This window comes from Cnephaeus nilssonii (assembly GCF_951640355.1).
Source record: "Cnephaeus nilssonii genome assembly, chromosome: 14".
Lineage (NCBI taxonomy): Eukaryota > Metazoa > Chordata > Mammalia > Chiroptera > Vespertilionidae > Cnephaeus > Cnephaeus nilssonii.
Window position 1 is genome coordinate 43,097,682 of NC_137085.1, and position 21,236 is coordinate 43,118,917.

At 44.0% G+C, this 21,236-nt stretch overlaps 1 protein-coding gene across 1 annotated transcript in view; it reads left to right on the plus strand.

Moving 5' to 3' along the window:
• The window catches only part of KLF9 (KLF transcription factor 9), a 29,184-nt gene extending 16,172 nt beyond the window's left edge, over nucleotides 1-13,012 (plus strand). The window contains exon 2 of the mRNA XM_079791290.1: nucleotides 9,601-13,012. Within this exon, the coding sequence (XP_079647416.1) occupies nucleotides 9,601-9,830 (230 nt within the window). The 3' untranslated portion in view covers nucleotides 9,831-13,012. The remainder of the gene's footprint in view (nucleotides 1-9,600) is intronic.
• Nucleotides 13,013-21,236: the final 8,224 nt, after the last annotated feature.

Sequence of the window (21,236 nt, forward strand, 5' to 3'; positions counted from 1 at the left end):
CCCTCCATCCCCCCACTCATGCCCTCACCCCCCTGGTGACTGTGTCCATTGGTTAGGCTTATATGCATGCATACAAGTCCTTTGGTTGATCCTTTCTTTGGTCTTGAACACTGGAGTGTCCCAGTAATTTCTCAATAGAAAGTAAATCCTCTCCATTCCCCACGATTACATAATCCATTCTTGGGAAAATTTAAACTCAGGCACGCCATTGTTTCTTTTGTTTTCTGTAAGACTTTTTCCCTGGCTTTTTCTCATTATAAATGCGTACTTACTGTTTTAAAAAATTAGAAAATATAGGGGGAAATTACAGAAAGAAGTTACTCTTTGTCCCCTTACCTGCAGGTAACTACTGTTCACATTTTGTATATTTGTTCCCAGGATTTTCTCTCTCCATACATGTCCACATACTAGTATGTACACTGCAGATTGTACTCTTTTCACTTAGCAACATACTGCTAACATCTTTCCATCTCATTGTCACAACCTGGTACTTTTTTAACAGATACATATTATTTCACTGTTTGGTTACACTTATAACTACTAAACCAGTTCTTCATTGTTACACATTTTATTTATTTATTTATTTATTTATTTATTTATTTATTTATTTATTTTTACAGAGAGGAAGGGAGAGGGATAGAGAGTTAGAAACATCGATGAGAGAGAAACATCGATCAGCTGCCTCCTGCACAACCCCTACTGGGGATCGAGCCTGCAATCAAGGTACAGGCCCTTGACCGGAATCGAACCCGGGACCCTTCAGTCCGGGGACCGACGCTCTATCCACTGAGCCAAACCGGTTAGGGCTATTGTTACACATTTAAATTATCAAGGTTTATCTTTTATGAACAATGCTGATATCCCTATATATTTTTGTGTTCCCATCTAATTATTACCAAAAACAATTCCTAGACAAAGATATTGCCATCTGGCCCTGGATCAATTATAAGACCCATCTGTGCAATAGAGGGCCAATTTCCTCATGCCTCCACCAGTGAAAGGTATATGAACATACTGTAACATTTTCACCAGCCTGATAAACATTTCATTGGTGTTTTAATTAGTATGCTTTGATTACTTGTGAGATTGAATATATTTTTATATATTTATTAGCCGTTAGTGTATAACTTATTTGCATCCTTGCTCAATTTTATTAAATTGGGCTACTCATTTTGATTTGCAAGTGTCCTTTTTATATTACAGATTTTAACCTTTTGTTATATGTTGCAGTTTCCTTTATTAGTTCACTCTTTTGGTCCTGAAATTTCTTTGAAATAAGTTTTTTATGTATTTCAAAATTATCTATTAAATAGGATTTTGCCTTTGGTTTCAAGTTTAGAAAGTCTCCCCATTCCAAGATTCTAAAAATGTCCATCTATATTTCCTTTTACCTTTATAGTTTAATTCTTTTTACATTTACATATATAGCCTATTGGGAATTTATTTAAAAATAGAAGGTAGGGATCCAGATCTATTTTTTTTCAATATATTTTATTGATTTTTTACAGAGAGGAAGGGAGAGGGATAGAGAATTGGAAACATTGATGAGAGAGAAACATCGATCAGCTGCCTCCTGCACACTCCCTACTAGGGATGTGCCCGCAACCAAGGTATATGCCCTTGACCGGAATCGAACCTGGGACCCTTCGGTCCGCAGGCCGACGCTCTATCCATTGAGCCAAACCGGCTAGGGCTAATTTTTAAAAATATATATTTTTTATTGATTTTTTACAGAGAGGAAGGGAGAGGGATAGAGAGTTAGAAACATCACTGAGAGAGGCCCTAACCAGTTTGGCTCAGTGGATAGAGTGTTGGCTTGCAGACTCAAGGGTCCCAGGTTCAATTCTGGTCAAGGGCATGTACCTTGGTTGTGGGCACATCCCCAGTAGGGGGTGTGCAGGAGGCAGCTAATGGATGTTTCTCTCTCATCGATGTTTCTAACTCTCTATCCCTCTCTCTTCCTCTCTGTAAAAAATCAATAAAATATATTTAAAAAAAAGAAAAAAAAAAAAAGAAAGAAACATCACTGAGAGAGAAACATCGATCAGCTGCCTCCTGCACACCCCCTACTGGGGATGTGCCCACAACCAAGGTACATGGCTTTGACTAGAATCGAACCTGGGATCTTTCAGTCTGCAGGCCGACACTCTATCCACTGAGCCAAACCAGCTAGGGCCAGATGTAATTTTTAAAAACCTGATGTCTATGCCATTTATCAAATTAAACATCCTTTTATTCACAGAGTTGCAGTGTCCCAACCCTGTAGAGTCTGAGTTTATTTTCAGACTCAAGGCTGCTCCACTGAGTTGCCTCTTCCTGTGCTAGCATCACACCATCTTAATTATTGCAGCTTTAATCATACATTTTAATAACTGGTGTTGCAAGTGCTCACTTATTATTATTCTAATGCAAAAGTTCCTTGGCAAGTTGAGCATACTTATTCTTGCAAATGAACTTTAGAATAATTTTGTCAAGTTCAAGAACAAAAGATTTCTATGGGGTGTGTTAATTTCATAGATGAATTTATACAGAATTGCCATATTCTCACCGTTGAGTCTTAGTGGCCAAGAGCAGGGAAATGTTCCATTTGTTTGCTTTCTTTTAAATTAGGGTTTTCTTCATGCAGGTCCTGAATTTTTGTTGTTAAGCTTATCCTGACTAGCTTTGGTTAGCATATAAGGAAACCATTGCTCTTTTGTATCCTTACTCCTATGAATGCATTTTTAATTTATATTAGTTTTTCAGTTATTTATCTTGGGCTTTCCAATAGAAAGTTGTATTGACTGAACAATTCCTATTTCACTTCCTGCTTTCACAATTTGCTTCTTATTCTGTTTACTAGTTGCACTCACTAACATTTTCTGAACAACATTAAATGGCAGCGATGGTGGGGGTGGGTATCCACCCATATGCTTTTATTTTACAATTGACTTTGCTGGGGAAAGGTTTCAGGTCTATATGTTTTTGTGGGTTTTTTTTAATCCTGTTAAGGAACTATTTTTCTATTTTCCTACAAGTTAAATACTATTTTGTATTTGTTAAGGCAAGTTGTGTGTGGGGGTGGGGGTGGGTGTATTAGCCTGTTAAAATGGAGAATAATATCAATATGACTTCCTAATATCAAATTATCCTTTTATCTCTGGAATCCTACTTGCTTTATTTGCAATAAAAAAAAATACTGTTCTTTTTCAAGAGGCAGCCTTGATTTTGTACATCTGTGAGTAGCTATCATCCTTAATTGGCATTTTTAGAGTTCTGTTCTGAAAAGGAGGTCTAGTTCCCTTAGATTCGGTTTACTAGATTGGGTTACTTTTGCTAGAGGCAATGGAAGCTTCAGAGTTTGTATTTTTAAGATTTTTGATTTATTGGTTTGGAGAGAGAGAGGGAGAGAGACACACGCGTCACTGTGTTGTTTCTTTTTTAAAATATATTTTATTGATTTTTTACAGAGAGGAAGAGAGAGGGATAGAGAGTTAGGAACATCGATGAGAGAGAAACATCGATCAGCTGCTTCCTGCACACCTCCTACTGGGGATGTGCCCGCAACCAAGGTACATGCCCTTGACCGGAATTGAACCTGGGACCTTTCAGTCCACAGGCCGACGCTCTATCCATTGAGCTAAACCAGTTAGGGCAACTGTGTTGTTTCACTTACTGATGCATACATTGGTTGATTCTTGCATGTGTCATGACTGGGGATCAAATCCACAACCTTGGCCCGTTGGGATGACACTCTAGCCAACTGAGCTACCTGAACAGGGCTAGAGTTTATGTATTTAACCTTCTTGCCTCTGTTAAGGTTAGCCCATTTTAGGCACCTTCTGTGGAACTGTGAAAGGAAAGGTGAGAAGAACCAGGTGGGAAAGGAGTAGTATTGAGAGCATAGGCCTCCCTGACCCCAGGCCAGGACCTCAGTGGCAGCCTGTCACAACCCAGGGGGCCTGGACGGGGCTGGGTGTATCCAGTTAGCAATCCCCCCACGTGTGCTCTTTCCCCCTTTAGATGGAGGACTCAACGCTGTTCATTTCAAGACTTGAGTGAGAAGAATAAGCTTCACTTGGTGTAGGCATACTAATCACCTGGTGGAGTGCAGGCTCCTCCTGGAAAGCAATGAGCCATCCTTTGTGCTAACTAGGCAAGCACATAGCCGGCAGGCTCCACTCCACTTCTCCCGAACCCACTGGAGGCCCGGGAGACGTCCGGAGGCCTGGCCTGTCTCTGCTAAGAGAGTCTTCTACACATTTGCTGCAGTGTTCAGGAGCGGTTTCGGTCAGGTTTATTTTATGCTCTGAGCCGAGTCTGTCAGTGAGAGGTGCTTAGCTTGTCGCTGAAAGGGGAGGGGAGTGCCATATAAATAATGAAAGTGTGGAGAAACTTGGGCTGTTAACAGCTCTGCTCCAGTAACGCAGAGTTGATCGTGTCACTGCCGCTGGGTGTGTTTTCCTGCGAAGGCCAGAAATAAAGCACTGGTACGTGTCTGTTCCTCTTCCTTCCTCCCAGGAGGATGGTAACGCTCTCATTAATACCAGAGACAAGCTTAAATATTCTTTAATTGATAGTTGATTCCCGGGTATGATTTGTTCGGCACGAAGAAGGCTAACCATTCTTTTGGGGGCCTTAGCACTGAGCTGAAAGAAGGGACCGGACTTGGTCTCCCTCTAGCTGCAGGATGCAGGGCACCCCATCGCCGCTCAGGCCTCCTTCCTCCCCTGCACGTCATCTCGGGTCCCGTTCCGCCTGAAATTCTGTTCCTTCCCTACAGATGATTTCCCCATTCCATACTTGTCTAGGTGTAAAGCCTGTATCATTTTCCAGATGATACCTTATTGTGTGTCTGTCATTGACGAGCATGCTGAAATGTAGCCCATAGTAGGTTGTACGCAAACTCTCTGTGGGGTCAGAGAGTTGGGCGATGTTAAAGGGCTCCAAATTCTAAGTCCCAGGAAGGATCCAGGGTCCCTGGCACAGACCCGGCTTGGCCAGCACACGGTGTTACAGAGGGTTGAACTGAATGCCTTTCGTAGGGAAAAGCACTTTCCAGTTGGCCATGGATCCCACCGTGACCCATGATCTCATACGCCTGGCATTTCACCCGTTTTTATTGTGTGTCTGGCTCCTGAAGACACTGGATTTACACCAGGTGCAAGTTCACCTCTTCAGACGGAGATCAGGGGTCAGCCAGCTTCCTATAAAGGACCCGGCGGTAAATATTCTCTGCTCTGTGAGCCACACGATCTCTGTCGCAACTCCTCAACCCTCCGTTGTTGTGGAGACACAGCTGTGGATGATACACACATGAGCCTGGCAGGGTCCCAGTTCAACTTTGTATGTGGATGTAAACTGCATATAACTCTCTCCTGTCACACAATATGATTCTTTTGAGTTCTTCCCGCCCCCCACCCCCGCCCCCAAACCATTTTGTAAAAAGCAAATCTAAGAATGGTGTTTAGCCCGTTCTTAGCTGGTGGACTTTACAGGAGTCGAGCAAAGGCTGCTGTTGACTGGCTTGTGCTGGGCTCTCTGGGTGGCCATCTCTTCTCCCTGGGACACTCAGGGGTCAGGATGCTAGGCCAGTGGCAGCATCTGGGTTAGAAGCAGGGAGAGCTATCGCACGAAGACAACTGTGAGGGGCAGTGAATAGATCGTAGCCAGAAGGGCGATGGAAAGTGCACTCAGTGGGAATGGACCCTGATCACAGTTGAAATATACGTAAACTGGGAGCATCCATACTTAATAGTTCTCCTGTGTATGCAGCTGACTCGGGCTTCCTGACAGTTTTCCCCTCGCTGTCACTCCCACAAAACCCCCCTCCCACAGAGGGTGCGCCTGATTTCTTTTATGATCCTAGCACACAGCAGGGTGGGCTTCTGGTCCATTTTTCTCCACGTAGAGACAGGTCCATCCCACTAAATTAACCTCCTCTCCTGACTCACCTGGAAGAAGCATGTGCCAGCGAGTAAGCTAAACCACCTGACCACGGCCCCAAGAAAACGGCGCCTGGTGGGTTCTGTCCTAACAAGCACTGAGGGAACACTGCCCTTTCCTCCCCCCAAGCTGTGGAGAGGGGGCTCCAATAGGACAGAGCAGAGAGGGGGCTCTGTTGTTTGTTTTGGTTTTCACAACTTACCACTCTCTGGATTATTATCCTTTATTATGTATATATTATAACACAGCGTGTTTGAAAGCACATTTCTCCCGCAGACACATCATTGGGCTTAGAGAGGACTTGGCTGCTGTCTAAGTCTGGAGTAGCGCAGGAGTCTTACCCGGGGATCCGGGAACTTCTGAGCAGGCTTTGGTCATGTGAGCAACCTGGAGGATGAACATACTCCACACACACACACACACACACACACACACACACAGTTGAAGCAGTTACTAAATGCTTGGCAGCACAGTAGCACAACAGTCAGATGTGACATCGTCTTTGCCCTAGGAAGCTCAACCTTGTGGGTTGTGACAACCTGCACTTCGCCTTCTGCCCGGAGTTCTGCCGAACTGGGTGAAAATGCCATTTAATCCAACAAAAGCGGCAAACTGTAGTTTCCAACTCCACGTGGTTGAGTTTTTCAGAGTTCAGTGTGAAGCTCTCTGCTTTTTTGTTTGTTTGGTCCCTACCAGAGCCGCTGCGCATGCTCCGGCACTGTTAACCCTAGCGCTCACCCACCTTGGGTGGGCCTCGGCATTTATCGGTTTGCTGTCGCTGTTTGCTGCTGTGGGTTTTCAGCCCAGAGCTCAGTGAGAGCTTACACCTAGACACCCCCGTATAGCGAATTTGCCTATGGTAGTCCCCCTTCTCAGTTTCCCTTTCTTTGGTTTTAGTTACCCACGGGCAATAGCGGTCTGACAATATTAAGTGGAATATTCCAGAAATAAAGAATTCATAAGTTGTAAATTGTGTACGTCCTGGGCAGCGTGTTGACTACTCTGCTGTGTGCATCATTCCGTCTTAGATGTGAATCATCTCTTGGTCCATACTGTCTACACTCCACGCCTGCTCGTCACTCAGTGACCATCTCAGTTATCAATAAACTGTCCCAGTGTGGCAGTGATGGCGTTCAAGTTACCCTTATTTATTTTATTTTATGTTATTATTTTTATTTATTTTTAAAATATATTTTATTGATTTTTTTTACAGAGAGGAAGGGAGAAGGATAGAGAGTTAGAAACATCGATCAGCTGCCTCTTGCACAACCCCTACTGGGGATGTGCCCGCAACCAAAGGTACATGCCCTTGACTGGAATCGAACCTGGGACCCTTCAGTCCGCAGGCCGACACTCTATCCACTGAGCCAAACCAGTCAGGGCTTATTTTATTATTATTTTTAAATATGGAACACTTCAGAATTTGCGTGTCATCCTTGCGCAGGGCCCATGCTAATCTCTGTATCGTTCCAATTTTAGTATATGTGCTGCCGAAGCGAGCACAAGTTACCCTTGTTTTGGTTAATAATGGCCCCAAAGTGCAGGAATAGTGATGCTGGCAATTCAGATCTGCTGAAGAGAAGCTGTAAAGTGTATGTATGGGGGGAAAACATAGTATATAGTATATATAGGGTTTGGTACTCTTCGGACCCCCATGGGGGTCTTGTAACATATCGCTGTGGATAAGAGGAGGGGGGCTATTGAATACAGGTTGGTTTTGCCCACTTGGGGTTTCCCACAGAGCAGGTAGATTGGAGAGGTTGTGAAGACCATTGCTCTGCTCAGAGGACAGCAGATAAAACCATAGTCATGTAGAGCAGTCACGAGGTGATGGGGGTTTTGCCTTGTTAGTACCATTATTTCTTCACCTCTGGCACAGGTGAGGAGGAGCTGGGGATTCAGTCACACCGCGCTGGACAGCTCCCAGCCTTTGGAGCCTCTGGGTTCCGGGAAGGTGGGGACCAGAGTGAGAAAAGATTCCCTCCTCACACTGCAGAGGAGTGTCTGGGAGTTTTCTGTGTAAACCAGGCGTTGTGTGCCTGAGCCCATGAAACAGCTGCTTTGGGCTGTGCTTGGAAAGGTGTGAAGAGCAGGCTGGCGCTTGGAGCTAGAGGAGCCAGCAAGACTCTTACCTTAGCTCGTTCTGCCTTTCTGCTGTGTGTCCCCCAAACATGGACCCAGCCCCTCCCCTGCCATTCTGGGGGGTCAGGAGGCCCCTGATGCTGGCCTGACCATGTCTGGAAGGCAAGGTTTAGCTGCATTTTCAAGGGACACAGACAATAATGTGAATTTGAGGAAAGCAACTAGGATGGGGAAGGATGTGGAGCCACTGTCGAGTGTTACGCCTCTGTTTCCTCATCTGTAAAATGGGCCACCTCCGTGGGGTGTCCTGTGAGATTTCAGTGAGATAATGCTCTTAGCTCTGTGCCTTGCACTTTTAGGTTATTATTGTAGAATAATGTTGGTTCTTCTTCTGTGAGAAATATGGAAGACACTCAGATTGTTTAGTCTAGACAAGGAAAGATTAGAGAAAGATATGTGAGCTGTCTTTAGATATTTAGAGGATTATTATGTGGCAGAGGGAACAACCTTATTTTTAGATTGAAGAAAATATGACTATAAAATATGGCCTTCGTAGGGAGGCAGATTTTACTTCCACAGGCGTGTGTGACGGAGATGCTGAGGAGCAGCAGGCTGGCTCTGCGTACGGGGCTCCCAGTCACCAGCCTTGCCCTCGGGAGCTCGGGGAGATGCTGCTCCGGGTGGGAGGTCAGTTGGCCTAGACGCCTCCGTTCTCGTCCATCTCTGGGATGCCATGAAATTCAGCAAAGCCCTGAGTTTTTGACTCCTCTGGGAGAACTCATGAAGCCAGCAACCGCGTACCTTAAACCAGAACGAGTAATTCCCAAGGCTCCTGGGGATCCATTGGGTACAAAACAGCAAGCTCATTTGCTTAGAGATGATTCTCAGCTATTTCTTCCTGGTGCCAGCTTTCTAGGGCTGCCCTAACTAAGCACCACAGCCTGGGCAGCCTCAACAACAGAAACTTCTTTCTCTCCGTTTGAGGGGCTAGACGTCCAAGATTAAGGTGTTTGACAGAGGTGGTTTCTTCTGAGGGTTCTCTCTCCCTGGCTTGGAGATGCCTGTCTTCTCCCAGTGTCTTTGCATGGTCTTTCCTCTGTGCCTGTGTCCTAATCTCCTCTTCTTTTTTTAAAAAAAATGTTTTTATTGAGAGAGGGAGGGAGAGGGAGAGAATCATTGATGTGAGAGAGAAACTTCGGTCAGCTGCTTCCTGCACGCCCCCTGCTGGGGACGACTGGGAATGGAACCGGGGACCTTTTGGTGCACGGGAGGTCGCCCCACCAACTGAGCCACACAGGCCAGGGCATCGCCTCTTCTTACAAGGACACCAGTCATTGGCTTAGGACCCAGCCTCCTGACCTCATTTAACCTTAACTATTTCTTCAAAGACCTGATCTCCAAATGCAGCCACATTCTCAGGAACGGGGGGTGAGGACTTCAACCTCTGCATCAGGGGAGGGTGTGGGGGGCACATCATCCATCCCGTAACACTGACATGCAAGGGGTTTGCCCGTGGGGTCATCGGGATGGTTGACCATCACCAGCCTTCAGAGTTTCTGTCGCGTGTCCTTGAAACGGTCTCTTGTCTCTCAGGTGAACGGCCCTTCCCCTGCACGTGGCCAGACTGCCTTAAGAAGTTCTCCCGCTCCGACGAGCTGACCCGCCACTACCGGACCCACACCGGGGAGAAGCAGTTCCGCTGCCCGCTCTGCGAGAAGCGCTTCATGAGGAGCGACCACCTCACCAAGCACGCCCGGCGCCACACCGAGTTCCACCCCAGCATGATCAAGCGATCCAAAAAGGCCCTGGCCAGCCCTTTGTGAGGTGCCCCCCCGCGGGAGCCAGGGACGGGCCGGCCCGGAGAGACACGACGACTCCCCACCCACGGACAGACACGCGGAAACCAAGCCCGAGAGGCACGCTGCCAGCGCAGGAAGCCCTGCTCTTTGGTCAATATTCTGATTTTTCCTCTCCCCGCATTGTTTTTAAAAAGCACATTGTGGCCCAAGGGAACTCCGAACCGCCTCTGACTTTTGGAGGAAAAGCAAATTTTTTTTCTCCTTTATTTTTTTTGGGGGTGGGGGGGTGGGGTGGGGTAGGAGGGTGATCGGGGGTGGGGAGAAGGGGGTTCGGCCAAGGCCGGGGCAGAATTTTAAAGATTCGACACTGGTGTACATATGTCTGACTGGGTGAGTTGACCTGTGGCATCACAGTGATTCCGGGCCCTTTCTGCTTGCTGTCTCTCAGAATTGTTTTTGTAAACCTTTTAATGTAATGACGAGTGTGCTTCGGTTTCTTTAGCAAAACCACTCTCTTGAATCACGTTAACTTTTGAGACACAAACGCCATAGCACAGCTGTCTTGATGCAAGCAAGAGCACACCTCCTCCAGCATGACCTGTCATCTACAGACTTGGACACAAACACGTTACTTATAGTCAATGGGTAAGCTGTCCGAATTTATACTAATCAAGACAAACCTTGGAAAGGTTACACTAAGTACAGAACTTTTGAACCTTGCTTTGTATGAATTGTACTTTCCGAACATAAGCTGCACTTTAATTTGTAATGCAGAGGATGAGTAAGTTACGTTCATGCTTTAAGGATAGAAGCAGACATTCCTTTCGGAACCACGTTATAATCTGCTTATTTTACAGTATACACGTTTCCCTAGGGAATCACAGAGGGTGTGAGGGCAGAATATATGCAATAGATGCTGAAGGAGAAGGAGGGTAGGTTGTTTTTTTGTTGTTGTTGTTTTTAATAATTTAAAAAGAACAAACAGAATTTTGACTCTATTAACTTTCCCAAATTTTCCGATTCTTTTAGTTCACACCACCTTGTTGTACCATAATGCCACGCAGGGAGAGGGCTTTGACTCTGGTGGGTTTTATTCGAATGGATGCCTAACAGGAGCTAGCTCTGGTAACACCTATGTTTTTTTTGAGGGGCGGGGGAGGGGGGTGTTGGTCTCCTTCCCATGTTCCTACAAAACTCCCACTAACAGGTGCAAGAGTTATGTAAAACGAAAAGGGAGCTGAACTGTGAAAAGAAAAACGTACCCCTATAAGCAGTGAGCGCCAAGGGGAAATACCACGATGATTTCAGAGGAGACCGCAAAGTCGGCACGTGGAATCCACACGGATGACGGCACGTCACTGTACTCTGTACATCCGAAGCCTCACCACTATGTATCTTGTATCCAGGTGTCTACAATGGCCTAAACCACTACATCCATTACACGCCATTTACCTGAAAACTTCCTTTTGGCCTTTCCACGGTCAACAACAGGAACCGAGTTTTCATAGTGAAGAAGAAACCTCACAGAGGGGAGTCAGCAGTGATGGTGGGAAAATGTTTACATTTTTTTCCTTCTTCAGAAATAACGCTTTCTGACAATGTTACCTGGCGTTTAAAACGGGGAGCTCTGGTGCCCTGGAGTTGACACCTGTGCTAGAAGATGTGTTGTGTAAACCCAGGGTGCCTCCCTGCCAGCGGACGCGTTATTTCACCCGATACCTGCTCCTTTCCGGTTCAGAACCAGTGTGGGCTCCCGCCGCAGGCACGGGTCACGGCTGACGCCTGCTTCCAACACAGCAGCCATCACTAGCGTGGTGGGTTCGGCTTTTTTTTTTTTTTCCTTTTTGTTTTGTTTAACCAACATAGTGGTATCAGTAGTTCTCTAGAGAGAACTGCTTTTAACCTTAGGGACTGGGAGCAGTCCATGGGATAAAATGGAAAGTGTTTTCTCACGGGAAAACATGTCAGGAAAAATAAAAGAACACTTTCTACCTCTGTTTCAGATTTTTGAAACGCTTAATTTTAAACCAAATTTTGATTTCTGTGTCCAAAATAAGTTTTAAGGACATGTGTTCTTCCATACGAAATAGGGTAGGCTGCCTGTTTCCGACAGCGCTCATGGACTGGTTCTGCTTGTGATCCTCTGCACGCGGCCTTTTGGTGAGAGAGGAGTTTGGGGTTGCCTAGCAACCCACCAACTTGTACAAACTCAGCTTTCCCTCACAGAAAGAAACGGAAGGAAAACCAGGCAAAGTCAGTGAAAGACAATCTCTGTAGTTTCAGGAGTAATTCTGTATGTGGCTTTTGTCCAGCACTTAGATGGATGTAAATGCAGCAACTTGTTTATAAAAAAAAAAAAAATGCACAATTTACTTCCCCCAAAAAGTTGCTCCTTGCCTTTTCACGGTGTTGACAAACACACATTTGATATACTCTTATATGTTATCGTAACGTAACGTATAAACTCAAGGCTTTTTATTCTCGGTGATAAATCCTGTTTCAAAACAGGAACCAGCATCCTAATTAGATTTACTATATGAAGATGTGGTTCAACTAGGACTACTAGAGTTCATTGAACTTACTAAAACTATGAAGCAATTACTTTTTATATTAAAAAGACCATGGATTTAACTTTTAAGAAATCCAAATGCAGGATAGTAATTTTTGTTTACTTTTTTAACCAAGCTGAATTTTTTGGAAAGACTATTGCAGGTGTTTAAACAGAAAGGAAAGTTGTTTTACCTAACACTGTAAGTAGTTGTCCTATTCTGGAAACATTGAATAGTTTTAGAGTTAAGATAACTCCTCTCCTTGGTGAGGGAAGAAGAAAGCCCTTCACCACTGTGGAACGATGCCCTGGCGTTAAGGTCTGTCTCTACATCATGCTTTTTTTGAGAATTACACTTGGTAGTTATAATTACAGGAACTGATTAGTTGTAAGTTTGCGGATAGATTTAGCACAGCACTCATCACTCTGGATAGCCTGCGATGTTCTCTCACACGGATGATCTGTAACACTGTAAGATACTGATCTTTACAACTGTTTAATCAGTTTTATTTTTGTACAGTATTAGTGACCTAAGTTATTTTGCTGTCCTGTTTTTGTAAATCAAACAAAATTATAATAGAGGATTCTGATAGTAGGTATTTTGTACATATGTATATATGTTGTCCAAATAAAAATAATAAAAATGGTCAAGATTTCATTGTTCCTGCCTTTCTGTGTTTTAAAGGCGGCTTGTTTTGCCACAAGAGCGGTCACTTCTTTCACCTGTGCTCAGAGGATGTTAGGATGAGTGCAAAGAGGCGTCGGCCCCGTGCCTCAGCGCGTGTGGTATCGGCACAGACCTGTGCGTATTTGCTAGTCTTAGACCTCCGAGGCAGCGGATGGAATGGAGGCTGCTCTGAACCACTGTATTATGCTGGAGGGGAATGTGTGTATTTTCAGGTGATGATAGGACGTCAGAGGTAAAAGAGAAGGTGGCTGGGATATAAACAGGACAGTGTAAGTCACTAACAGGTTTATAAAGCTCAGACTAGACTGAGGTGTGGTGGGAACTGGTCAGACAAGGTGAGAGACTCAGATTGTGCTTTTGAGACACGATATTGGTAAGAACGCCCAGGTTGACGTCTCTGAGGTGGGGCAGTGGAACCATTAAGCCAAGTGAAGGTGAACACCAAAGTGTGTGTGTGTGTGTGTGTGTATCATTTCTATAGATATATACCAGCTGCCTATTACTTATTAGAGTCTTATAGTCTCATCATGATGCCAAGTGTTTAGGTCTTTTCTCTCACGTAATCCTTACAGCAGCTCTACAGGTCATACAGTAGACACTGTTATCCACATATTTCAGATGAAAAACTTCTTGCCAAAAGACACTAATAGGTGGTATAGACAGTATTAAATCTGGATCTGCTGACTCCAGCCCTCCATCTCTTCATGCCTGCATCAGGGCAGCGATGGACTAACTGAGCATCATTTCCATTTGACCCATTTTATTGAGTACCTGTTAGTGCCAGGCATTGTTATCTCTGAGGACACAAAGGTGAAAAAAAAACCCAGACAGACCAGGAGTTGATATGTTAGTGGATGGAAACACATAAACAGGTAAACACATTATCCTTATAATTTTAGATAGTGATGAGCATTATGATGACAATAGAGCCAGTGCTTGCATGTTAGGGAAGGTGATTTTCGATTGAGTCTCCCTGAGGGGACTTGAACATCTGATCTGGGACCTGGATGACATGGAGGAGTCAGGCCTGCAAAGATGTGGAGGGAGTGAGGAGAGCCAGTGCAGGAGTTTGGCAGGAATTCAAGCAGGATTTTGGTGGCTGGAATATAAACAGCACAAGAAAGGATGGGAAGTTGGGGTGGTTGGTACAGGACAGACCACAAGGGCCTTGTATCGTAGGTTATAACATGGTGTTTGATTTTTGATTCTAAGAATGGAAGAATCTTTTGGAAGGCTTAAAGCAGAGAGTGCTATGATCAAGTATCTATGACAGCAAGCTCGCTCTGGGTGCTGCATGGAAAATAGATTTTAGAAGGGCAAGAGTAGAAGCTGGGAGACAGTGAGGAGGGGGCTGTATTTGTCCAGGCAAGAGACGGTGGTCATTCGGACCAGGTAGTTAGCAGTGGGGGTGGAAAGAAGTTCCAAAAATAAGTTGGAGGCAGAATCATTGGGATTTGGTGATGATGTCAGGGGTAAGAGAAGAAAAGGCCCAATGATGACCCTCAGGTTATGGTCTTTGTATGCCGTTTGGTGAGGTGGAAGAAAGAGGCGTGGCGTGGAGGAAAAGTCATTGAGTTTGGACATAGCACATAAAAATGTCAAGAAAACAATTGTGTATGTTAGTGTAGAGCTCAAAAAAGTGGTCTGGACTAGAGGTTTGGAAGTCCCAGTCATAACTGATAGTAAGTGAAGCCAAAGAAGTGGATATCAGCTGAAGTAGAATATAGGGGGAGGGAGAGGGGAGAGGAAGGAAGATGAGGAAGAGACAGAAAGCTCAAGAAATAACAAGACAGAGGCTTCCAGTCAAGATGATAGTGTAGGTAAATGCCATACTCACATCCTCCTACAGCCACATCAAAATATATAAAGCAAAAATACAAAAAACAGCAGGAGAATTTCATAAAAACTAGAGTCTTAAAAAGACAGTGAATTTTAATAATGTGCATATGCTTTTCAACTATCCATGAAACCTATACAAAAATACAGGATATAATAAGATTATAAGTAACACACTATAGACTACATTTTTTGACCAACAGGCAATAAAGTGAACAACTCATAACAAAAGGATAATTTTTAAATTAATAAAATACTAGAGATTAAAATACTGTAATAGGTCAAAGAGAAAATAAATTATATTCAGAGTTTAAGACAATAAAAATTAGAGAAAATTATATGTCCAAAATATACTCAAAATCTGTATGTAGAGAGAAATTTAGAGCTCCATATGCTTTTATTATCTATAAACAAATAAAACTATAAAATAAGTTGAAAAATACCATAGAATTTCAGCACCCAGATCATTTTAAAGGCAAAAATTTTTCAAATCTTTAAGGCACCAATATCTCCTTTAGAATTTAAACTGTTAGAACACAGAGCATACAAAATGATAGGAAACAATTCAATTCACTGTGGGAAGCTAATATAACCCTGGCTTACCAGAATAGTCAAGAATATTTTGTAAAGAAAAGTAATGGAAGAGAATTTGCCCTAACAGTAATTAGACCTATTTTGAAGACATGAGAATTTGTAAAAAATTAAAATATTTTATAAATGGCATTCCAAATCAATGGGGAAAAGCATAAATTATTCATTGTATTTAGTCAATTGATTATCTGGAAAAAATTTAAGGTACATCATACCATATCCACCAAAATAAATCTTATATGGATTAAAGAATTAAAAAGAGTAAAGCACTTAAAATATAGGTGAAGATTTATCAATCATGACTTGGGGAACTCAAATGCACAAATCTAATATAGAAACCAAAAACAGAAAGATTAATAGATTTAACTAACAATGTGAAACTATTATAAATGAGAAATTTGCCTAAACAAAATTAAAAGGTATGGATATGGAAAAATGTACTTCGAAGGGTATTTTTAATGAATAACTTCCTTTAGAATGTATATATATCTTTATTGATTTCAGAGAGGCAGGGAGAGGGAGAGAGATAGAAATAACAACAATGAGAGAGAATCACTGGTTGGCTGCCTCCTGCACACCTCCCACTGGGGATTGAGCCTGCAACCCAGGCATGTGCCCTGACCAGGAATCAAACCATGACCTCCTGGTTCATAGGTCGATGCTCAACCACTGAGCCATGCCGGCTGGGCAATCACTTCTTTTTTTATTTATTTTTTATTTTTATTGATTTTTCACAGAGAGGAAGGGAGAGGGATAGAGAGCTAGAAACACCGATGAGAGAGAAACACCAATCAGCTGCCTCCTGCACACCTCCTACTGGGGATGTGCCCACAACCAAGGTACATGCCCTCGACCGGAATCGAACCTGGGACCTTTCAGTCCGCAGGCCAACACTCTATCCATTGAGCCAAACTGGTTAGGGCTGGGCAATCACTTCTTACAAGTCAAAATGTGCACATGTTTAGAGAAATCTGGTAGGTGATATGAATTCACACTTCACAAAATGAACAAAAATAGTCAATAAATAATTTTTTAAATATTCACTACACTTTCTGTCAGAAACAATATAAAATAATGAGGTACAGTTATTTGCCTATGGAATTGGCAAATAATTAAAAAAACAAAGCATCCATTTTGTCAAGAATTGGGTGAGATGGGCATATTATTAGTGGGGATTTAGATTGGCACATATTTTCTAGGAGACAATTGGGCTATAAGGATTAAAAAACAATGAAGATGTTCTTAGGACCTTGGGCAGAGATTTTTGGAAGGGAGGTGGATAGGAGGCCGTGTGCTTCTACTGCCCCTCCCCCCCTCCCCCCCATCCAGCTAATTCAGCCTCCCAGCCTCTCACCTGCACTCCTTGACTAGCCTCCTCACTACTCTCATTTCCTCATTTACCTTGTTTAATTTCGTCTTCCAGGTTGCAGTGTCAGTGAACCCAAATATAAACATGTCCATATCCTTCATTTTGCAAGGATCTCCCATGTCCCCGTTGGTTTAAGGTCAACCTTTTTTAAAAAATATACATTTTGATTAACTTCAGAGAGAAAGGGAGAGGGAAGGTCAATCTTTTTTTTTTTATATATATCTTTATTGACTTCAGAGAGGAAGGGAGAGGGAGAGAGAGATAGAAACATCAATGATGAGAGAGAATCATTGATTGGCTGCCTCCTGCATGTCCCACACTGGGGATGGAGCCCGCAACCTGGGCATGTGCCCTTGACCCAGAATCAAAACCAAGACCCTTCAGTCTACAGGCCAGCGCTCTATCCACTGAGCCAAACCGGCTAGGGCTAAGGTCAATCTTAACATGGTTTGCAAGGTCCTTGTTTGGACCCCTGTCAAATTCTCTAGACATACTTTCCCCCACCATTTTGCCATCTATTCGTAATACCCATCTGCTTATAATTGATTCAGATGTGTTACTTCTGCTCATGTCATTCCTTCGATTTAAAATTCAATCCTGCCCTCCCTCTCCCCGTTTTATTCAATAATTCTTTGCAGTGAGAGCTGTACCTTCCCCAGGAGCTTTCTACGACTTTCTGGGCTGGGGTAGGTACCTCTCCATCGGCTTCCACAAAACCCAGTTACCTGCTTACTCCACATTATGTGTGTGAGGTTCATTCATGTTGTAAGCCATTGCAGTTTGTTCATTCTCGTTTCTGTATTCAGTCCTAAGAATATAGCACAGTTACTGTTGAAGAATCTCTCCAGGTTTTGGCTTATATGAGTAGTGTTTCTATTAGCATTCTTTTTGCATGTTATTTTGGTCAACATATATGTATACATTTCTGTTGGTTTTATGTCTAAGATTGGAATGTCTCAGTCACAGGCAGAAAGCTGAAAACTGCCTCCAAGATTCCACCCCCTGACGAGAGGAGGTTTTCCAGGTGGGCTTTATTAGCGGGAGAGATCCAGGTGGGCTCAGTGTGATCACACCAACTGCTTTAAAAGCCAGAGAAAAGGGCTGGGAGCCGAGGAGGAAGCCAGGTTTGAGCATGAGTGTTCCTCGCTGCCTCGTGGCTGGCTTGGCGATCCGGGGGTCCTCCCGCGGGGACTGGAGGGTGGCCTCTGCTGACAGTCAGCGAGCAAACAGGACCCCTCGCCCTGGGACCCCAAGGACCTGAACTTTGCCAACAACCTGAAGGAGGTAGGACCTGGGTTTCTCCCCAGAACCTCTAAAGGAGGACGCCGTCCCCCCAGCTTCTTGTTTTCAGCCCTGTGACACCCGGAGCAGATCACCCCGTCGCACCATGTCGGACTTCAGAACTGTGAGTGAAAATGGCTTTAAGTTTGTGGTAATTTGTTATACAGCAATGGAAAACTAATACATAGAGTTTGCATGCATTCACTTTAGTAGGTGCTGCCAACAGTTTTTCCAAGTACCAATTCATATCCATTTCTTAAAAACAAAACAAAACACAAAGACTTAAAAATGTTCATATCCTTGACAAAGCAGTTGCATGTCCAAGGAATTACCATGAGTGTCTGCGAAGATTCAGTTGCAAAAATCTGCGTGGTGGTCTTATTTATGATAGTGAACATTTGAAAACAATCGCAACATTCAGTTCAGGTGGATTGTTTATAGAACAGTGGAATGTTATGCGTCCATGGCAAACGATGCAGAGCCGTTTTTCACCAAGGATATTCTGTAGGACGTTGGTTTTTCAGCAGTTACGTTATGCGAGATCCCATGAGTAGGTAAGGTTGATGGAGGTACCCAGCCAGGGGAGCCAGGTTTCTCCACTGGAGCCCCTTGCGAGCCTTTGCCACAGGCATTGTTAACACCTGACAGCGCGGAATTGCATCAACCTGCTGGATTCTGATTGCTGTGCTTTGTTTTGGGGGCGCACTTGGCAAATTACTCTTTGGAAAATGACATAGAAACATGTTCATGATATATTTGGTGCAAAAAGTGGTCCGGATAGCACAGTGTCACGTTAGTGTGTAGGAAAAAGGCTGGAAGGATTTAAAGCAGTGGTTCTCAACCTTTCTAATGCCGCGACCCTTTAATACAGTTCCTCATGTTGTGGTGACCCCCAACCATAAAATTATTTTCGTTGCTACTTCATAACTGTAATTTTGCTACTGTTATGAATCGTAATGTAAATATCTGTGTTTTCTGATGGTCTTAGGCGACCCTACTAGTGGTTCTCAACCTGTGGGTCACGCGACCCACAGGTTGAGCGCCGCTGCTGTAGACCCATAGGTTGAGAACCACTAGCAGGGTCGCCTAAGACCATCGGAAAACACAGATATTTACATTACAATTCATAACAGTGGCAAAATTACAGTTATGAAGTAGCAACGAAAATAATTTTATGGTTGGGGGTCACCACAACATGAGGAACTGTATTAAAGGGTCGAGGCATTGGAAAGGTTGAGAACCACTGACTTAAAGGATGTTACACAGAAATGTTCGCTGTGATTATCTTGACAATTTTTAACTTATAGCCCTTATCTATATTTTTTTTCTGATGTTTCTACAAAGTGAATATGCATTTCATTTGTAAAAGGAGAAAAAAAGAAATGTCAGGAAGTTAATCTAAATACCAGATCTCAAAATAGACCATGAAACCTCTAGCTCTTCTATGAGGATTAACTTGCTATCTGGTCTGGCTTTAGTTACACTGGGTTTGTGAGTGATGCGCTTCTGGACGGCTTGTCTCGCTGGGACAGGCCCCCCCAGGGTCACACCCTCGGGCCGGTGGGGGTGGATTTGGGGCGGCTCTGGGGCTGCCGCGACAGCAGAGCAAGGCGGTTTCCTGCCTCTCCCCGTGCCCTCCTTCAGCCGCGGCCGCTCACCCTGCCATGGGGGCCCTTGCTCTTGAGTTTCATCTCTTCCGAGGGCTGCTCCTGCTCCTCCCAGCCCTACCACACTCAGTTCTTTTCCAGGTCAACATACCACCTTGAAGCTTTTCTGAAAAGACTGACTCATGTTCAAATCCTAGTGGGGAACCAGGTCTAGGCGTAGCACTTAGCAATTTCTCTGTCTCAGTTTCCTTATCTGTGAAAAGAAAAGTGAATATGTATGAGGTGTGTCTGTATATGTACTATCCCATAGTATGCTGAGGATTAAATCAATAAGACTATAGCATGGTTAGCCCCTGGCAGGGTACTAGATTTTCAACAAATATTTGTTCTTGCCATCTCTCACCCCAGGGGTTAATATAGCCTTCAGTTAATACCAGGAGTTACAACCCCCCTACTCTACCTCGAGGATGGTCCAGTTTCCTTCCATCCGCTTTTGTTGGAAAGCTTGAAGTTGGGGGGCGGGGGGACAGGGCATAGGTGTTGGTGTCTTGATGGCGTTAGTGTCAGCAAACGGGGGCCCCTGGTCAAATATACCCCACAGCCTGTTTGTGTAGAGCCCACAGCTAAGAATCGCTTCTACCTTTTTTAAACAAAATTAAAGAAAACAAAAAAGCATGATATACCAGACACATGAAAATTACATAACATTCCGATTTCGACGTTTGCAAATGAAGTTTTATTGGAACACAGCCACTCACTCGTCTACCTGTCGTCTGTGGCAGCTGTCACACGCGGCAGACCTGAGGGCTTGTGACCGAGGGTGTGCAGCCTGCAGTGCCTAGCACATCTCCGCCCGCCCTTTAGAGAAAGCTGCGCCCAGCTTGGCTCTAGTATGTTTCTTATCTAAATATTTTTCTTTTTTTTTAAAAAAAATATATCTTTATTCATTTCAGAGAGGAAGGGAGAGGGAAAGAGAAATAGAAACATCAATGATGAGAGAGAATCATTGATTGGCTGCCTCCTGCACGTTCCCTAATGGGGATCAAGCCCGCAACCCAGGCATGTGCCCTTGACTGGAATCGAACCTGGGACCCTTCAGTCTGCAGGCTGATGCTCTATCCACTGAGCCAAACCAGCTAGGGCTCTAAGTATTTCTTGAAGGTAAGCTTTAAATGAGAGGTATTGCTCATTGGATCACATTTTTAAAAGTGAATTAGCCCTAGCCGGTTTGGCTCAGTGGATAGAGCGTCAGCCTGTGGACTGAAGGGTCCTAGGTTCAGTTCTGGTCAAGGGCACAAGCCTGGGTTGTGGGCTTGATCCCCAGTAGGGGGCATGCAGGAGGCAGCCAGTCAATGATTCTCATGATGTTTCTATCTCTCTCCTTCTCCCTTCCTCTCTGAAATCAATAAACATATATTTTTTAAAAAGTAGATAATTGGAGGTGAGTCTCGCATACCATTCACTTCATTATACTTTTCCTATAAAAATAAAAATTTTTAAACTTTTTTTT